The 16912-nt window shown below is 48.6% G+C and overlaps 1 protein-coding gene and 1 non-coding gene across 4 annotated transcripts in view; one reads left to right on the top strand and one right to left on the bottom strand.

Annotated features, from left to right (window-relative positions):
• FAM120A (family with sequence similarity 120A) overlaps positions 1-16682 on the bottom strand; it is a 98497-nt gene extending 81815 nt beyond the window's left edge. For all 3 annotated transcript variants that reach the window (XM_044266058.1, XM_044266059.1, XM_044266060.1), the window contains exon 1: positions 16172-16682. In XM_044266058.1, the coding sequence (XP_044121993.1) occupies positions 16172-16645 (474 nt within the window). In that variant the 5' untranslated portion in view covers positions 16646-16682. The remainder of the gene's footprint in view (positions 1-16171) is intronic.
• Positions 2013-2203, top strand: LOC122917931. The gene has a single exon (XR_006386543.1). It is a non-coding gene; the product is annotated as a U2 spliceosomal RNA (small nuclear RNA).
• Positions 16683-16912: the final 230 nt, after the last annotated feature.

Genomic DNA, 16912 nt, shown 5'->3' with positions numbered 1-16912 from the left:
GAAAAACACGTGCCCTTAAACGTAAGCGTCAAGACCTATACTGCCCAATGTGCAGCTCTGTTGAATTGAAATAAAAACTAAATCACATCCCAACAGTAAGTATGAGTGTTCAGGGGTCACCGGTGGGGCATACTGTGGAGTTGCTCCCATTTCTTGCAGAATTTCACAAGCCAAGTGGACACCATATTTTGTTGGAAAGTTAGTTATAATGAAAGCTCATGTAGAAACAAGGCAATCCCTTTGAAGATGCATATTTATTTATTTATTTATTTATTTTTTACAGAGAGAGATCACAAGTAGACATCGAGAGGCAGGCAGAGAGAGAGGTAGAGGGAAGCAGGCTCCCTTCTGAGCAAAGAGCCCGACGCGGGACTCGATCCCAGGACCCTGAGATCATGACCCGAGCCGAAGGCAGCGGCTTAACCCACTGAGCCACCCAGGCGACCTGAAGATCCATATTTAAAGGGAAAGTAACTTCCTGCATTCTCTTGATATTTTTATAAAAACATTCTACTTCATAAGAAAAAAATAAACATTCAGTCAATTTATTTCTATTTCTTAGAAGAATGCACTTTCATCCCTTAGTCTAAAAACACTGTACCCTTCACTAAAATAGCAAAGTATAGTTTAAGAAAATTCTGAAATAAGGCCAGTTCCATTTCTCCCAGCCCAAGTCCCCAGCCTCCCACCACTTCAGAACACTGAACTTCATAATGACAGCAACATCTTAAAGCATTTCTGAATCACCAACAACCCCTGGCTGTCATCTAGACACCCTTAATCATAAATCTGCAAAATCCCCAAAAGCCCTGAAATGATAGGAGACCGTGAGTAACCACCTCTCTCTCCCCACACCTCCAAGGCGTTCCAGAAAAGGCAGCATGGCCACTTGCTCCAGAGCGAGGTGTCCTGTGGAGATGGGGCAGAATTAAGTGTGGGAGCTGCACACTGTACACTCAGTCTGTATATTTCGTGAGAGTTTATTAAACCACTCTCCGAGGACACTGATGCCAATGCTGTCATCCTCCCTGAGCGCCCCCGTGCCAGTCACTGGGCTGCACGCCTCCCAGCCCCCCAGACAGGGGAGCTGGGCCAGCCCTGCACCATTGCCCACAAGGGCCCCAGGGGAAGCACAGGGCACAGGCCCAAGGTGAGCACGGAGGAGAGATGCCGTGGTAGACTCAGAGGAAGCAGGGACAGGGTCTCATCTGGCAGTTCTCAAGGAAGGCTTTGGCGTCCTTCAACAATCAGCACTGTACTTCCAGAACTGTAAAACGTTCATGCTCTTTGACCGGGTGATCTCACTCCAGGAAATGAAGTCTAAGAAACCAGGGCACCGGTAACAAATGCTGGGGCGTCAGAAGGGTCAGAGCAGGCTCCCGGGGGAGAACGTAAGCTAACATCCAGGAGCTGGGTAAACACAGCAGCCCGCAGTGATGTGCAGAAACATGGGGAAAGCTTTCAATATAACACTAAGCAAACTGCTCAGAATCAATTCCCTGTACACAGAGCCTCACAAAGCTGCATCTGTGGGGAAACACTGAAAGGGACAAAGCAAACGCCAAGAGTTGTGACAGGATGGTGCAATTATGCTTAACGAAAACTTCCTTAAGAGAAAAAAAAATGAATAAAAAAGCTGAAGCAGCACTAGGATAAGCCACACCCACACTGGCCCCTCAGTGTCACCACACTGGGGACAGATGCTCTTCCTTCCCCAAGGATGACAAGGCACGCACTTACTCACCTGCCAACCAAGGGTCTAGCCTGGCATCTGGCACATGGTAAACTCCAAAAGAGAGAAGAACACTGGGGGCCCCATTACAGGGCTCCAGGAGTCTTTAAGGTACCCACACAGACAGGTGAGATCTCTATCCAGCAGAAGTCGGCAGGCAGAGGGCCTCACAGAGGGCAGACGTGGGGCTCTCCACCATCGCCTCCTTCCGCCATCCCAAATCACAGTTCCCTGTTCTTTCAGAACATCTGGTTTCAGCTGGCATTAAAAAGCAAAGTGAATCGCTTCTCGGCCTTTTGGCTAAGATCAAGTGTAGTATCTGTTCTTATCAGTTTAATATCTGATACGTCCTCTATCCGAGGACAATATATTAAATGGATTTTTGGAGCAGGGAGATGGAATAGGAGCTTGCTCCGTCCACTCCACGCATCGACCTGGTATTGCAGTACTTCCAGGAACGGTGCACCTTTCCCACGAAAATGGTGAAAAAAAGAGATGTTTAATATGGTAGCTTTCGGGGCTCCTGGGTGGCTCAGAGGATTAAAGCCTCTGCCTTCGGCTCAGGTCATGATCCCAGGGTCCTGGGATCAAGTCCCACATCGGGCTCTCTCCTTAGCGGGGAGCCTGCTTCCTCCTCTCTCTCTCTGCCTGCCTCTCTGCCTACTTGTGATCTCTCTCTCTGTCGAAAAAATAAATAAAATATTAAAAAATATATATATATGGTAGCTTTCTTGGGGCGCCTGGGTGGCTCAGTGGGTTGAGCCGCTGCCTTCGGCTCAGGTCGTGATCCCAGGATCCTGGGATCGAGTCCCGCGTCGGGCTCTCTGGTCAGCGGGGAGTCTGCTTCCACCTCTCTCACTCTCTGCCTGCCTCTCTGCCTACTTGTGATCTCTGTCAAATAAATAAATAAAATCTTTAAAAAAAAAAAAAAGCAAAGTGAATGAACTTTTACTAATCCACTAAAACACTAATTTGCAAATGATTAACAATACCTTAATCCTCCCTCAAAGCACACCCAGCATTAAATAGCTGTCCCCTAGAATTAACGCCTGAAAACAAAAGATGGAGGAAGCAAGCCCCATGAGCACGGACAAGCCTAGAGGCAAGGTGGGTTGACCAGGGCCGCTGTCCTGCTCATTCTTCCCACCTCAGTGCCAGCAAAGGGGACAGAACCACAACACCTAAGTCCCCATTCTGGCTTGACGCCCACCTGCCCAACCAGGACTCTACAATTCATGGGCCTTTAAGTTTCCTTCAACTTCCAAATTTCCAGTATTCTCTCCCACCTTTACCAGAGGAAAGGCAACATGGCCTTAAAACCATAAGGTAAGAGAGACACAACCCTCCCCGGGCAGGCAGGTAACGGAAGTGGGGTGGGGTAATGCCACAAAACCCTGAGGCCAGAGTTCGGAGCTGGGGGTCTAGGTGGTAGACACACACGACTCGACACAGTGTCCAAACTCACAAAACTGCAGGTCTCACACGGAGAATGAACTTTAATGTATGCAAATTAAAAACAAATCAGCCAGGACACCAGGGGGGCCAGGAATGAATGCAGACTGGCTAAGGTACAGAACTGTACTAGAAAAGTCTGAAATGACCTCTGAGTAGGGTGCGGTCTGCTGCCCTAGGTAACTCTGGAGAACAATGTTTTGAGTGGCAGCCCGGACTCCTGAGGACAGGCACCACACAGATGCTGACCTCTCCTGGTAGTGTGTATCCTGAGGGTGGAGGGTGCAGGTGGCAGCACCAAGACCATTTCAGGAATGGTGGAAAAGCCAGGTGTCTCACTGTCCGAGAACAGGGTTACACATAGGCAAAAGGACGAGGCTGGCACGACCTTCTGGTGCCAGCTTAGCCATGGAGACATCCTATGAACTGATGTGTAGGTGACAACACAGGCAAAGAAATCATCAGAGGTGACATGTGCACACACACACCTCCCCACTGTCAAAAGGCAGCTGAAAAGCAGCGACACCTCAGAAGCAAGAACACCTGCACCCCAATGTGGTCTCTAAATTCCATTCTCCACCAATGGAACCAGGGCCCTTGAGAAAAATGGGTGATACCAAGGGAGGGAAATCCAAGACAGCCCTTGAGCATGTCTCTGTAGTGCCAGAAAGGAAGGAGGTGCCCACAAAATGAAGGAGGGGTGTGTCAGGACACAGGAACCCCTCGAGAGACTCCCAGTGGACAAAGCCTGAACAATTTATGCAACAAAATAAAGAACATCATTATCAGGGTATCACCCAAAGTATGAAAAAATACCTGAGCCCATATTAGTCTAAACAAATGATTACATAAACACAGTCTGCCCTACACAAGAATTCCAACAATAATGTGAAATCCCTCCCAGGAGCTGAACCTCACCCCCACAGTCCCCCACAGGGCGCGAGCCTAAAGGACCACTTTCGAAGCAGGAAACCAGCAACGGGATGAAGTCGTGCCACAGAGCAGACACCAGGAGACTCCAACACCGTACGGTATGGCCAAGGGCACTGCACCCAAAACACAAGAAACCATCAGGCAGCCCAAACTGGAGGCCAGTCTACAAAATACCTGCTCAGTAATCCAAAGTGCCAAGGTCACCAAAGAAGCAGAGGCTGAGGAGCTGTCCTGAACCAGAGGGCCCTGAGGAGATGAGATACCTGAAGCCACAGAGCCCGGAGATTGGGCCCGGAGCCGAGAAGAACACCAGCGGCCGGAGGGATGAGCACTGAAGAAGAACACAGTGAGGCTCACGACACTGCACCGGTGCGAGCTTCTTAGTTTTGATAACTGTGCTCGCTCACAAGCTGTCACCATGCACAGAAGCAGAGTGAAGGACATTCGGGAACCCTCTGTACCATCTTGGCAACTTTTCTATAAACCTAAAATTATTCCACAGTAAGAAGTTTATTTTAAAAAGAAAAAAGTCAACAGTCTACAAGACACCAGCTGCAAGACTATTTTAAGCTACTTCACCAGGTGAACACAGCATTAATGGGCATGAACAGCACAGTCTAAGATCCTGTCATATGAAAACACATCTCTCCGCAGATCGTGGGGCTTCGGGAAATAGGAGAGCCCACCGCAGGTGAGACAGGTCCCTACAGACCTGTGAATAAATGAACCAGTTCCACTTGCCAGAGGGCCCAGGGACAAAGCCTCAAGACGAGCACTACAGAGCCCGCTCAAAGAGCAGGTGCTGGGACTGGGTCGGCACAAAGTTCTGCTAGGGGACAGGAGAAGGGTCTAGGCTGCCTCATAACAGGACTTGAAAAGCAGTTCTTTAATTAAAGATAAAAATTAAATGTCAGAGTTAAGCGCCAGGGAAAGAGGGTCTGACAGGCTCTGGCCGTCCTTCTCTTTTGAGCATCTTCTCTCCGGGACGGTAAACCCTCTTCTCCAGGGCTCGTCTCCCACCTAACCTGCCCAAGGACAGCACCCTGCTTCTCCGATTCCCTGGCCTCCGGCTCCAGGTGCAAACTAGGCACAACACAACAAAATCGGTACCCCCGGTTCTTAATTCTAATTTTAGAAGTGAGGAAAAACTATGACATATGACACTGGGATGATTATTTCAAGCTAAAAACGTGAAGCCCTGAGACCTACCTTCCTACCAGCTGTAGTAGAGGGGTAAAGCCTCCCCCCACAGAGAGCCAAACCTAGAATTCTGCATGGCCTCAGCAAGGAGAACCACAGGCTGGATCCCAGAGACCACGGCCACCATAGAGGCGCTGGGCCTTCACAGTCTCCCCACGGCTACCATTACTCAGCAGATGCAAGGGTGTGCCCGAGCACACCCCCCACACACAGCCCGAGGGCCACCCCTGGCTCCTGGCTGCAGGACCCATGACCACACCACACAGCAGGAAACACCTTGCCTGCCTCCATACCCACCTGGTCCCAGAAACACAGGCCACCAGCATGGAAAGGCCTTGGCAGCGGGGACACCGCAGGGAGCCTCGGTGACTGTCTGCTACTGCGTGCCGCTCCAGACCCCTGCTGAATCTTCTCAGCTCACACATGCGTGAGTGTCACTGAAAATTTCAGGCAGTATTTTCATGAGCAATAGTGACTAAAAATTCCCCAAGCTTACTGTGCAAGTATGGCCACTTATTAGTGCTGACAACTGTTATGGGGACAGTCCTGTCGGATGACAAGGCCATACTGTTACCCCAATCTCTAGGGGCAAGGCACTATCATAGGAAGGTTTCTGTCTCTGGTGCCAGGTGGGTGAACCCCACTGCCCACTTTATCTCTTTCTGCACTTCCACTTCTTCACCTGCAAAAATAACGCCATCCCTACCTCACAGGGCGGCTGCTGCACGTCAACAGTTTAGTCCATCAGTAATAAATGCTGATGAAAGTCGGCCACCATTTGTCTTTAAGCTGCACAAGAAAGGATCTGCTTCTTCATACTTTTCAAACATATGGGACCTGAAACACTATGAGTTGTCATAAATAGATCTTCCAACATCAAGAAAAAAATACCGTGTGAGGTTTTTCTTTAGAACGGTTTTACACCAGCTCAGGGAATGATACGACACGCCCGCCAGCCAGCCATGAGATTTAAAAGACGTTAGTTAACCTGAACAAAAGAGGCCAGGAGTTGACCTAAACTCTTTTTTTTTTTTTTTAAAGGGACACCTTGATCTTGAACTCTAGTTGACAGGTCCTGGATGGGTGAGATTAGGCAGGCTACTCACTCCTGCTCTAGTCCAACAGAGGAATGAGGACATAAAAGTCAACTCCAATCTGGTGGAAGATTTTTCTTGTTGTTGTTGACTTGAAAAGGGCAATTTCAAGTTAGGACATATTTTAGCTATGTCTCTAAAAACTAAGCCTCTCCTCCTCAGGAAATCTGGAATCAGAGCTAAATAGCTTCTTACCTTACACATCTCTTGCCTAGTCTTTAAAAATTGGTTACTGTGGTCTTAAAAGCAAGGAAAAATAACTTATTTTAAATTAAGGGAGTGGAGGAGCACCTGTGTAGCTCAGTGGGTTAAAGCTTCTGCCTTGGGCTCAGGTCATGAACTCAGGGTCCTGGGATCGAGCTCAGCAGGGAGCCTGCTTCCCCCTCTCTCTGCCTGCCTCTCTACTTGTGATCTCTCTCTGTCAAATAAATAAATAAAATCTTAAAAAATAATAATAATAAAGGAGTGGATGGGGCGCCTGGGTGGTTCACTCATCGGACGTCTGCCTTCGGCTCAGGTCATGATCCTGGGGTCCCAGGATTGAGCCCCACATCAGGCTCCCTGCTGGGCAGAGAGCCTGGTTCTCCTTCTCCCACTCTCCCCTGCTTGTGTTCCCTCTTTGTCAAATAAATAAAAATATTTAAAAATAACTAATTAATTAATTAAGGGAGATACATGACCTCATTAATCATAAAGGAAATGCAAATCAAAACCACAATGAGATAACATTCAATACCGTAAGGATGGCTACTATGAAAAAACAAAAAAACAAAAAACAAATAAACATCAATAAGCAGGTGTTGGCAAGGATGTGAAAAAACTGGAGCCTCAGGCACCTGGGTGGCTCAGTGGGTTGAGCCTCTGCCTTCAGCTCAGGTCGTGATCCCGGGGTGCTAGGATGGAGCCCCGCATCCGGCTCTCTGCTCAGCGGGGAGCCTGCTTCTCCCTCTCTCTCTGCCTACTTCTGCCTACTTGTGATTTCTCGTCTCTATCAAATAAATGAATAAAAAAAATCTTAAAAAAAAAAGAAAAGAAAAGAAATGAGAGCATCATACATTGGTGGCAGGAACGTAAAAGGGTGTAGCTGCTATGGCAAACAGTACAACCATTCCTCAAAAAATTACCCAGAGAACTACCCTGTGATCTAGCAATTCTACTTCCAGATATATACCAAAAGAACTGAAAGAAGAAACTCAAATAGATATTTGTACACCCATTTTCAAAGTAATAACACAACAGCCAAAAAGTGGAAGCAACCATCGACAGATGAATGGATAAAGAAAATAGGTGTAGGGGCGCCTGGGTGGCTTAGTGGGTTAAGCCTGCCTTCTGCCTTCAGCTTGGGTCATGATCTCAGGGTCCTGGGATAGAGCCCCACATCGGGCTCTCTGCTCAGCAGGGAGCCTGCTTCCTCCTCTCTCTCTCTCTCTCTCTCTCTCTCTCTGCCTGCCTCTGAGCCTACTTGTGATCTTTATCAAATAAATAAATAAAATCTTAAAAAAAAAAAAAAGAAAATATGTATAGACACAGGAGAATATTACTCAGCCTTGAAAAAGAATACAATCCTGTTATACAACATGAATGAACCTTGAGGACACTATACTAAGTGAAATAAGGTGGTCACAAAAGGACAAATATTGTACGATTCCACTTACATGAAGTCCCCACAGCAGTGAAATCCTGAGACTGAGTAGGTAGTGGGCACCAGTGGCTGGGGTGGGGCACAGGTCAGAGTTTAGCAGAGACAGTTTCGGTTTGGGAAGGTGAGAAAGTTCTGGAAACAGATGGTGGGGGCGGCTGCACAACAGTGTGAATGTACTTAATGCCACTGCACTGTGCACTTAACAATGGTTAAAACAGTAAAATTTGTATTATAGTTTACCACAATTTAAAAAATAAAATTAAGACTATATAATAATAAAAAGAAGGTTGCACCCCAGCTCCCTGTCTTAGGAAGCCAAAGCACTTGGCTGTAAGAGGTACCTTCCTACTTGTCAAAAGACAGAGGTTTTACTTTCTCCCTCAGATGATGACATTAGTGCACATCATTAGCACAGACTGTGGCTTCCAGGCTATGTAACAGGCTGAGACTTCTTTTTTCTTTGCATTCTCTTTAATAGATTGCCTTAATGCCATTGGTTATTCAATAATAAAACAATTTTCTTTCTCCACTCAAAAAACAAATGAGAGGGGCGTCTGGGTGGTGCAGTTTGGGTGTCCAACTCTTGGTTTCAGCTCAGGCCATGACCTCAGGGCTGTGGGATGGAGCCCTGAGATGGACTCCACACTCAGCAGGGAGTCTGCTTGAGCTTCTCTCCTCTCTTGGCACCTCCCCACATGCACGTGCGTGCTCTCTCTCTCTCTCTCCCTAAAATAAATAATCTTTGAAAATAATAAATGAGTGGATAACATAACAAAATGCAAATTAAACTTTATTAACTTGAAAAATTAAAGAAATGACAAAAGAAGAGAAGGAAAAACCAGCATTATTTGTCCTCAGTGTCTAGTTAGCCTACTATATAACTCTCCTCATACTTCGCTAATTCTGAGCAATGCTGCCCTTGTTAGAAATCTAATTATAAAACACAATACATCAAAATTTAAGTTTCAGAATTTATGAAGTTGAATCTCAGATTAATCTAATTTATTTCAAGATGGCAACACCTGCCAAGTCTTCAGGGAACAAGTCTTCTGTCCTCACTAGACTGAGTTCCTTGGAGGATTCCACGCTTTCCTGTTACATTCACTCCTCCATGCCTGGCCAGTAACCCGTACTCAATTTTTGCTAAAGGGAGGATGGGTCATCGCTGGGAACCAGTCAGAAAAGACAGCATCAGGAATTTAAGGTGATAAAATAAATCTTACATAATGGCCACTGATCCAGGTATTGAAAGAAAAATAATTAAATGTGTCTGTCTATATAAATAGAACAAAGCAAATATCTGACTAAAAAATTCAGCACCTATATGACACACATGCAGAAGGAGTAAACTGAGTCCCCAGCCTCCAGCAGCTTCCAGTTAGCTGGGGGTGCACACCCCGGCAGCTAGAACAAAGTGGAACGCAGGAAGCACTGAGGAACAGGCGCACCGTGTGGATCCCTGGTCCACCTGCGGGATCGTCAGAAGAGGCTCCATGTGGGCCGCCTGGGTGGCTCAGCCAGTGGAGCGTGTGCCTTCGGCTCAGGTCATGATCTCAGGGTCCTAGGAGCAAGCCCCACATTGGGCTCCCTGCTCAGTGGGGAGTCTGCTTCTCCTTCTTCCTCTGCCCCCACCCCCACTCGTTTGCTCTCTCTCAAATAAATCAATAAAATTAAAAAAAAAAAAAGAGAGAGAGAGAGCTCCATGGAGGAAGCCGGCGCCTGAGATGGACTTTAAAGTGTGAGCAAAACTCTGACCAGCAGAAGTGGTAGTTCAACAAGAAGGAGCAACAGAGTGGGGGAGCAGGGAGTAGAAGGGCTGAAGCACTGACCAGGTACAGCAGAACGGTGCGCCACGCAGCAGGGCAGAGGGAGTGTACATCAGGGGGGTCTGAGTCCCCCACAGAGCATGGATTCATGGTGTTTTTTTGTTTTTGTTGGGGATTCATGGTTTTGTTCAAGCTGCTGGCAGGAATGACTAACCGAGGAGCCCGCAGGCTGCACCGACAAGGTGTGCAGTGAGGTAGCAGGTGTGCGGCGCAGGCAGATGCAGAAACAATTCTGGCGGTGGCCCACACTCAGGCACTGGTGAACAAAATGGTACTTTTGGTTAAGTCTAGCAGTGTACTTTTCGCTCTAGTTTATTATTCTATATCATTTTTTCTAAATGCTGGTAAATACCCAATAATTTGGTTTCACAACCACCAACGGGCTTGCACAATCACTTGTTAGGCCTATTGGCTCCACTTTGGTGAGTTTACATGGTAGGGGTACTAGAGTAAGGAAGGGCACATGGGAGACTGCGCTTGCAGAAGGACCTCGCAGAGGGACCGGAAGGCTGGGTGATGGATTGTGGGGGGGGGTGCGGGGGGCAACATGATGACGCTATGGGGCTAGAAAGTGTAACCCTGAAGTAGATGACAAGGCTCAAACCAGTAAGGGCTACAGGCAAAATGAGAGCAGCCCAAGTGCAGAGAGGATGGAACGGAAACAGAGAATGAAGACCAACTCAGAAGGGTTTGGGCTATAGAGGGGAGACATTTGAAAGTCTTAACAGTGAAGTTTCCCGCTAATTACAGGGTCCCGCTCTGGGGTGGGGAAGCACAAACACAATGGCCACTTGGTGTGAGGGACAGGAGGCGGCAGGGCAGTGCTGAGTGGTCAGTGCCTTTAGCAAGGCAGTGCTGTGTGCTAAATAAGGGGTCAGCAGACATGGTGTCAAGCACGGAATACCAGCAGCCCGTCAAGCTTCTGCAGGCAGGCTGTGGGACTGGTCAGAAGCTGTGTGCACACATGGACAGCAGTAACTTCAAAGAGGTGATCCTGGGATTATAAGAAGGAAGGGTGCATTGTGGAGAACAGTGGCAATGGCGGGAAGTCTTATTTCAGTAGCTCCAGGAAATGGAAGCACTCTGATCATGGAAAAGGGTTCAACAAGGCAGATGAAGGAGAAAGGCTGGCTTTGATCAGTCTAACTTCAAGAAAAGGGAAGAGATTTAAATAAGGTGGTAAGTGTTACAGAAATCGTGTGGAAATCACAAATTGGAGGCTCTAGAGCGGAATCCAACCCACAACTTATTTTGTTTGGCTTAAATAGTATCTTTTCACTGGGATAATTTCAAATAAAAATCTGGATTTCTGGCTTTCTTGAAAATCGTGAAGACTGGTAATGATGGCTCTGTAGTCCTGTAAGGTTTTTAAAACATGCACACTCTTAGGTGAACCATAAGAGACTATGGACTCTGAAAAACAATCTGAGGGGTTTGAAGTGGCGGGGGGGTGGGAGGTTGGGGTACCAGGTGGTGGGTATTATAGAGGGCACGGCTTGCATGGAGCACTGGATGTGGTGAAAAAATAATGAATAATGTTTTTCTGAAAATAAATAAATTGGAAAAAATTTAAAAAAAAATGCACACTCTTGGATCTACCAAGTTTGTGTGTGCACCATTAGCAGGGGGGCGGATAAACTATGGAACACTATGCAGGCATTAAAAATAATTAGAATTATATAAACAGAAAAAGATTTTTTACATCCTTACTTAAAAAAGCAAATTGTTGAATAATGCATTGTGTGATCACATTAATGTTAAAAATTAAAACCATATTTGATAGTATATAATATATTCTGTAATGTATCCTACAAAACATATGTAGGCAGTTGCTATAGAAAACAGCATGGCAATTCCTCGAGAAATTAACCATGGAATTACAATATGACTCACCAATTCCACTTCCAAACATCTCCAAAAGAACTATAACTTGGGCTCGAACAGAGCACACCCAAGTTCATAGCAGCATGATTCATTATTCACAACAGAGAGAAGGGGAAGCAACCCAAGCATCTATGGACAGATGGAGGGATAAACCAAATGTGGTCCATGGAATATTATGAAGCCTTAAAAAGGAGGGAAACTGACACAATGTTACAACATGGATGAACCTTGAAGACATCAGGCTGAGAGAGCCAGTTAAAAACTGGTACACTGCAAGAAAATAAATGTTTTTAAATAAGTACTTTAAATGGATGGCTGGTTTTGGTTTTAATGTGGTCAATTTTGAACCTAAGTATTCCCTGGTCAATTCAAGGGCTTAAAGGACAAGGTGTAACTACTAGTTTTCAGCCTCTCCTGGACAGAAACCGGACCACCCCCACTATAGCTGGAAAACACAGCAGAGGCAGTATGCTACCGGGATCTGACCTGAGAGTGAAGTGCAGGTAGGCACACCCCTGAGGCATTCTTACACAAAGCAACTGAACTTTGCCTTCAGCTTGCCACTTCCCTCTTGAGAAGGTTACTGGTTACTTGTCCCCAGATGTCGCCCACTCAGCAATCCTGTCTTATCCCATACAAAATGGGTAACAAAACCCCATGCCAGCCAAATGAGACAAAGCTGTGAAAGGACCCAGCGAGGGCAGAAACCCCATCAGTCAGTCCCTGCCCCATCGGGTATACATCATCATCCCAAAATCTAAAGCCACAGCCAAATCTCACAGACTTCCAGTGACATAAAGCAGGATAGCGGCTTTACGATGTCAGACCTAAGCAAATATGCCAAAGCACCAACTCAGGGTAAGATCTGAAGGTCTTGGGGCACCTGGGTGGCTCAGTTGGTTAAGCAGCTGCCTTTGGCTCAGGTCATGATCCCGGAGTCCCAGGATCAAGTCCCACATTGGGCTCCCAGCTCCACGGGGAGTCTGCTTGTCCCTCTGACCTCCCCTCTCGTGCTCTCTCACTCTCCCTCTCAAATAAAAATACATAAAATCTTAAAAAAAAAAAAAATAGATCTGAAGGTCTTCATTACAAACCCACACACCGACTCAACTCTTGTGGCAGGAACACTTAGGAAAGCTCCAGGGATTTAATGCCACGAAGATTTTTAAATAAATATCAGTCCCTCCCTGAAGTTTCAAAGGTTGTGATGACTCAAAGCACACAAGAGGAAACACTCCCAGTAACTGGCAGAGGCCAAGCTCAGGCCAGGCAGTTCAGTGACCTGAACAAAATTAGCCGATTCATGGGCCAACTTCTAATGGTTAAAGAAATATAATTATTACTGTAACGAAAAAATTACAATTATCACTCTACCAAAGACACATTCTTCTAAGTCAAAAAAGATTTCTCCAACCCAAGCTCACAGGAAAGTAAAACTCTCTGCCAGTTTACAGAAGCCTAGAAAAGGTCAACAAGATGGCAGATTTTTATAAGACACATGCCTCATGGACCCAACATAACATATAGTGACATTTCATGTCCATTTTGTCAATTCCCTTGTCAATTTTATACAATACTGTAGGAAAAAAACCTACTGATTATCATACAGTAAAATTAACTTTTATTTACTTCTGATGTGCAGTTCTAAGGTTCTAAAATTGCATTCCCACCATGGCCATCAGAGTACATAACAGTTCCATCACCCCAAAAAGCTCCATCCCCAGGCCCTCCCCAGTCCCCTGTCCTCTGGCAACCACTGAACTGGTCACGAGAATGTCAAAGAAAGAGAATCACACCTTTGAGCCTGGCTTCTTTCACTCAACACGAAACCTTAGAGATTCATCCCCCTAGTTGCCTGGACCAGTACTTCCTCCCTAACACTAAGGGGTAGGAGGACAAGGTAGAGACAAACCCGTTTGTTTAGTCACCTCCTAAAGGATATTTCAGCTGTTTCCAGTTCTAGCTGTTATGAATACAACTGCTGTGCACACTCAAGTACAGTCTTTGTGTGAACAAAAGTTTCATTAGGTAATTACCCAGGAGCAGCACTGCCAGAGCACATGGTAAATGCATACTTAACGCCGTGGGCCAGCCTGCATTCCCACCAGCCACGTGGCCCACTTCCGGCTGCTCAGCATTCTTGTCAGCACTTAGCATTGCTGGTAGTGCTTGTTTTAGCCATTCTAACAGGTTTACAGTGATATATTATCACGGTTTTCATTTACTTTACCATTTCAATGAACATCTTTTTAAAATGGTACACACCGCCTCATTCCCTTAGGGAACGCTGACCATAAATCTCTGACTCAAAATCATCCTTGTAGAATAAACATTGTGCCACCCTCAGGGGCTACTCAAATACGCAGGATTGTCTTCCTGATTCTTCCTGATAGACCCCAGAATTATGTCTGGTTTTTACATTTTGTTTGTTTGTTTATCTTCTCCCTTACAAAGTGTCCCTTCTTGCTATTAATGGCGCTCCTGCCTCTGGCTGACTTTCCCCTGCACCCTTTTCTCATGCTGAGTTTAGAAATGCATTACCGAGCTTCTCAGAACCAAATCTGAGAAGGAGAGGATTTGATTCTCCAGTGAGGAAAAAGAAAGCTTTTGTTTTTTTCTTTTCAGGTCACTGTACCAAAACTTCCTGACCTCTTGTTTGGCTCCTGAGAAACTTCCAGTAGCTAAATTTCTTAGATGTTTTCCAAAAAGGTGAGGATGCCAGGTTAAGTGGGCACCAGGTAACTGAGCCATTACTGTATTAATCGAGCACGATGCTATGCCGCTACACCAGGGGTTAAAGCCTACCTAAAGCAAAAGAGCCCTATGAAAAATCATCTTGTGTCTGGAAACCTAAGTGGCAGAGATCATCTTAAATCCACACTCACACGTTGGTCAATCCTGAGCACCTAGTACGTAAGCCACACATTCAGAGAGGCGCAGAGATAAACATAAAGACACTTCTTTACAGTCATAAAAGAATCCAGCAGTTCTTTCAAAAGATACAAAGACTGTGTACACACGGAGTCTAATCAATCCTTCATAATATTTAGTGCTCCTTTGAAAGTCATCTGACCAGAACGCTCATCCTGTCTTGTCAGTGCCAGTCTCCACCCCTGAATACCTTTTCAAAATATTCTGGAGGTGGATAGGCGCTGGGAACCAACACTGCCTTACTTCCCAGAGAGCCCGGGCTCCAGGGCAGAAAATGCCAGCAGCTCCAGGCTCTCACACAAACTCCCAGGGGACGCTTGCTGTGCCTGTGCCAGGCCCACAGACCAATCCCCGCTCTCCCAGCCAACACGACCGGCGACTTAGAAGGCCTGTCACCAATTACAACAGGACTGGGGTGGGACTTCCGCTATCACATTAGGCTTACCCACCACCATCTCAGCTCAGGCAGGCAGGAAGAGTGAATTTCACAAACTTTGGGCTCAAGCACTTTCAGGCAGAAATAAAGGAAGGGCAAGCAAGCTGGAAGTCACAGTGGCAAGAGCCAGAAAACCAAAACAGCCCCCTAAATTTTTAACAAAAAACAGTGAAAAAAGAAGCAATCAAAACTTAAGTCGAGGATCGTTGATTTGCATGTTATCTCTGCAGTGGCTGCTGGGTCCTGAAGCTGTCCTTGGCCCCAGCTCAGCGAGGAGCCCTCTGCCAAGGGGACAGCCGACAGGCCGGCAGCAAAAGCTCTGATTACCTGGGTGCACAGCCTGAAGCGGCGGAGTCCTCCCTGTGCAGAGACATCAATCGCGAAAACTCAGATTCACTTTCCCCTTTGCCTGACTCTGAGCTACACCTTTCCCAGCAGACACAAAACCCAGCCCTGAAATCACAGAACTAACAAAATTCCGTCATGTCAAATCTTGCAATTCTGGAAATTCTAACTCACACAAAAATCGGACCATTTCTCTAAACACTGTCATCTTAGAGGGAACCTGGCCACAGCCCTGTGTTCTCAAAAGGCGGGCCACCTCGGCAGGCCTTGGGCAGCTGGTCCCCCGGCTGGGACGTGGTGACAGCAGCGCACAGTTGCCGTCACCCCCGCTCGGGACCCCCTCCCGTCGCTATGCAGCCCACTCGCTTGCACGGAAAACCTGTTGCTGTGCGAGCACTGCCACAGGGGCAGGGAGTATCCGGTGCAAGTTCAGGCCGCCGACCTGCCCGCCTCGGAGGGGGAGGGCACCCGCGCGATGCCGGGGCGGGGGCGCCGCGCCCTGCACGCCCCGGGCCAGCCCGGTGCGCGCCCGGGGCTCCAGGCCTCCCGGGGCTCCAGGCCGCGCGTCCATCTTGTGGCCCCCGCCCCGGCGCCCCCCGGCCCCCGCGCCCTCTGACCCCCGGCTCCCGGCTCCGACGGGCCGGGGCCCAGCCCGCGCCCACCGCTACCCCCCACCCCGGCCCCCGCCGACCGCACCTTGACGTGGAAGCGGATGAGCGCCAGGCGGATGCAGTGCGCCATGCAGACGGGCGGCAGGAACCAGACCTTGGGCGGCGGGGTGCCCTTGTTCTGGACATGGCTGACGATCTGCTGCGCCGTCTGGCGCTCGTTGCCCTGCCGCTTGACCCACTCGTGCAGCCGCGCCTTCTCGAGCGCGCCGTTGAAGAAGACGAAGAGCTCGATGTTGCCGCCGAAGCAGGCCTTGGCCAGCGCGGCCAGGTAGCCGAGCATGTGGTTCCACTGGCCGCCGCTCACCCAGTCGGTGTAGAAGCCGCCGTAGAGGCGGTGCAGGCAGTTGTCGGCGTCCACCAGCAGGCGCAGCGGCGTGTGCGGGGGCCGCTGCCGCCCGCCGCCCACCAGGCTGCCCCGGGCCAGCTTCTGCAGCTCCACCGGCACCACGGCGCTCGGGCAGTGCTTCTCGATGTAGTCCTGGAAGCCCTGCACGCCCATGGCGGCGGCGGCGGCGGGCGCGGGGCGGCGGGGCGGCGGGGCCGGGGGCGGCGGGGCCGGGGGCGGCGGGGCCGTGGCGCGGCCGGGGCGGCGGCGGGCTCTAGGGGGGGCCGGGGCGGGCCGCGGGCGCGCTCATGGCCGCTGCGGCCGCCATGTGCTGCCGCCTCCCAGGGCCATGGCGGGAGGGACCTGCGCCGTGCGCCGCTCGAGGCCCGGGCCAGGCTGAGGCGGCCTCGCGCGGGCGGCGGCGGCGGCGGGGCGGGGCGG

The sequence above is a fragment of the Neovison vison genome, chromosome 9, assembly GCF_020171115.1.
Source record: "Neovison vison isolate M4711 chromosome 9, ASM_NN_V1, whole genome shotgun sequence".
Lineage (NCBI taxonomy): Eukaryota > Metazoa > Chordata > Mammalia > Carnivora > Mustelidae > Neogale > Neogale vison.
This window is presented reverse-complemented; position numbering and strand designations above follow the sequence as displayed.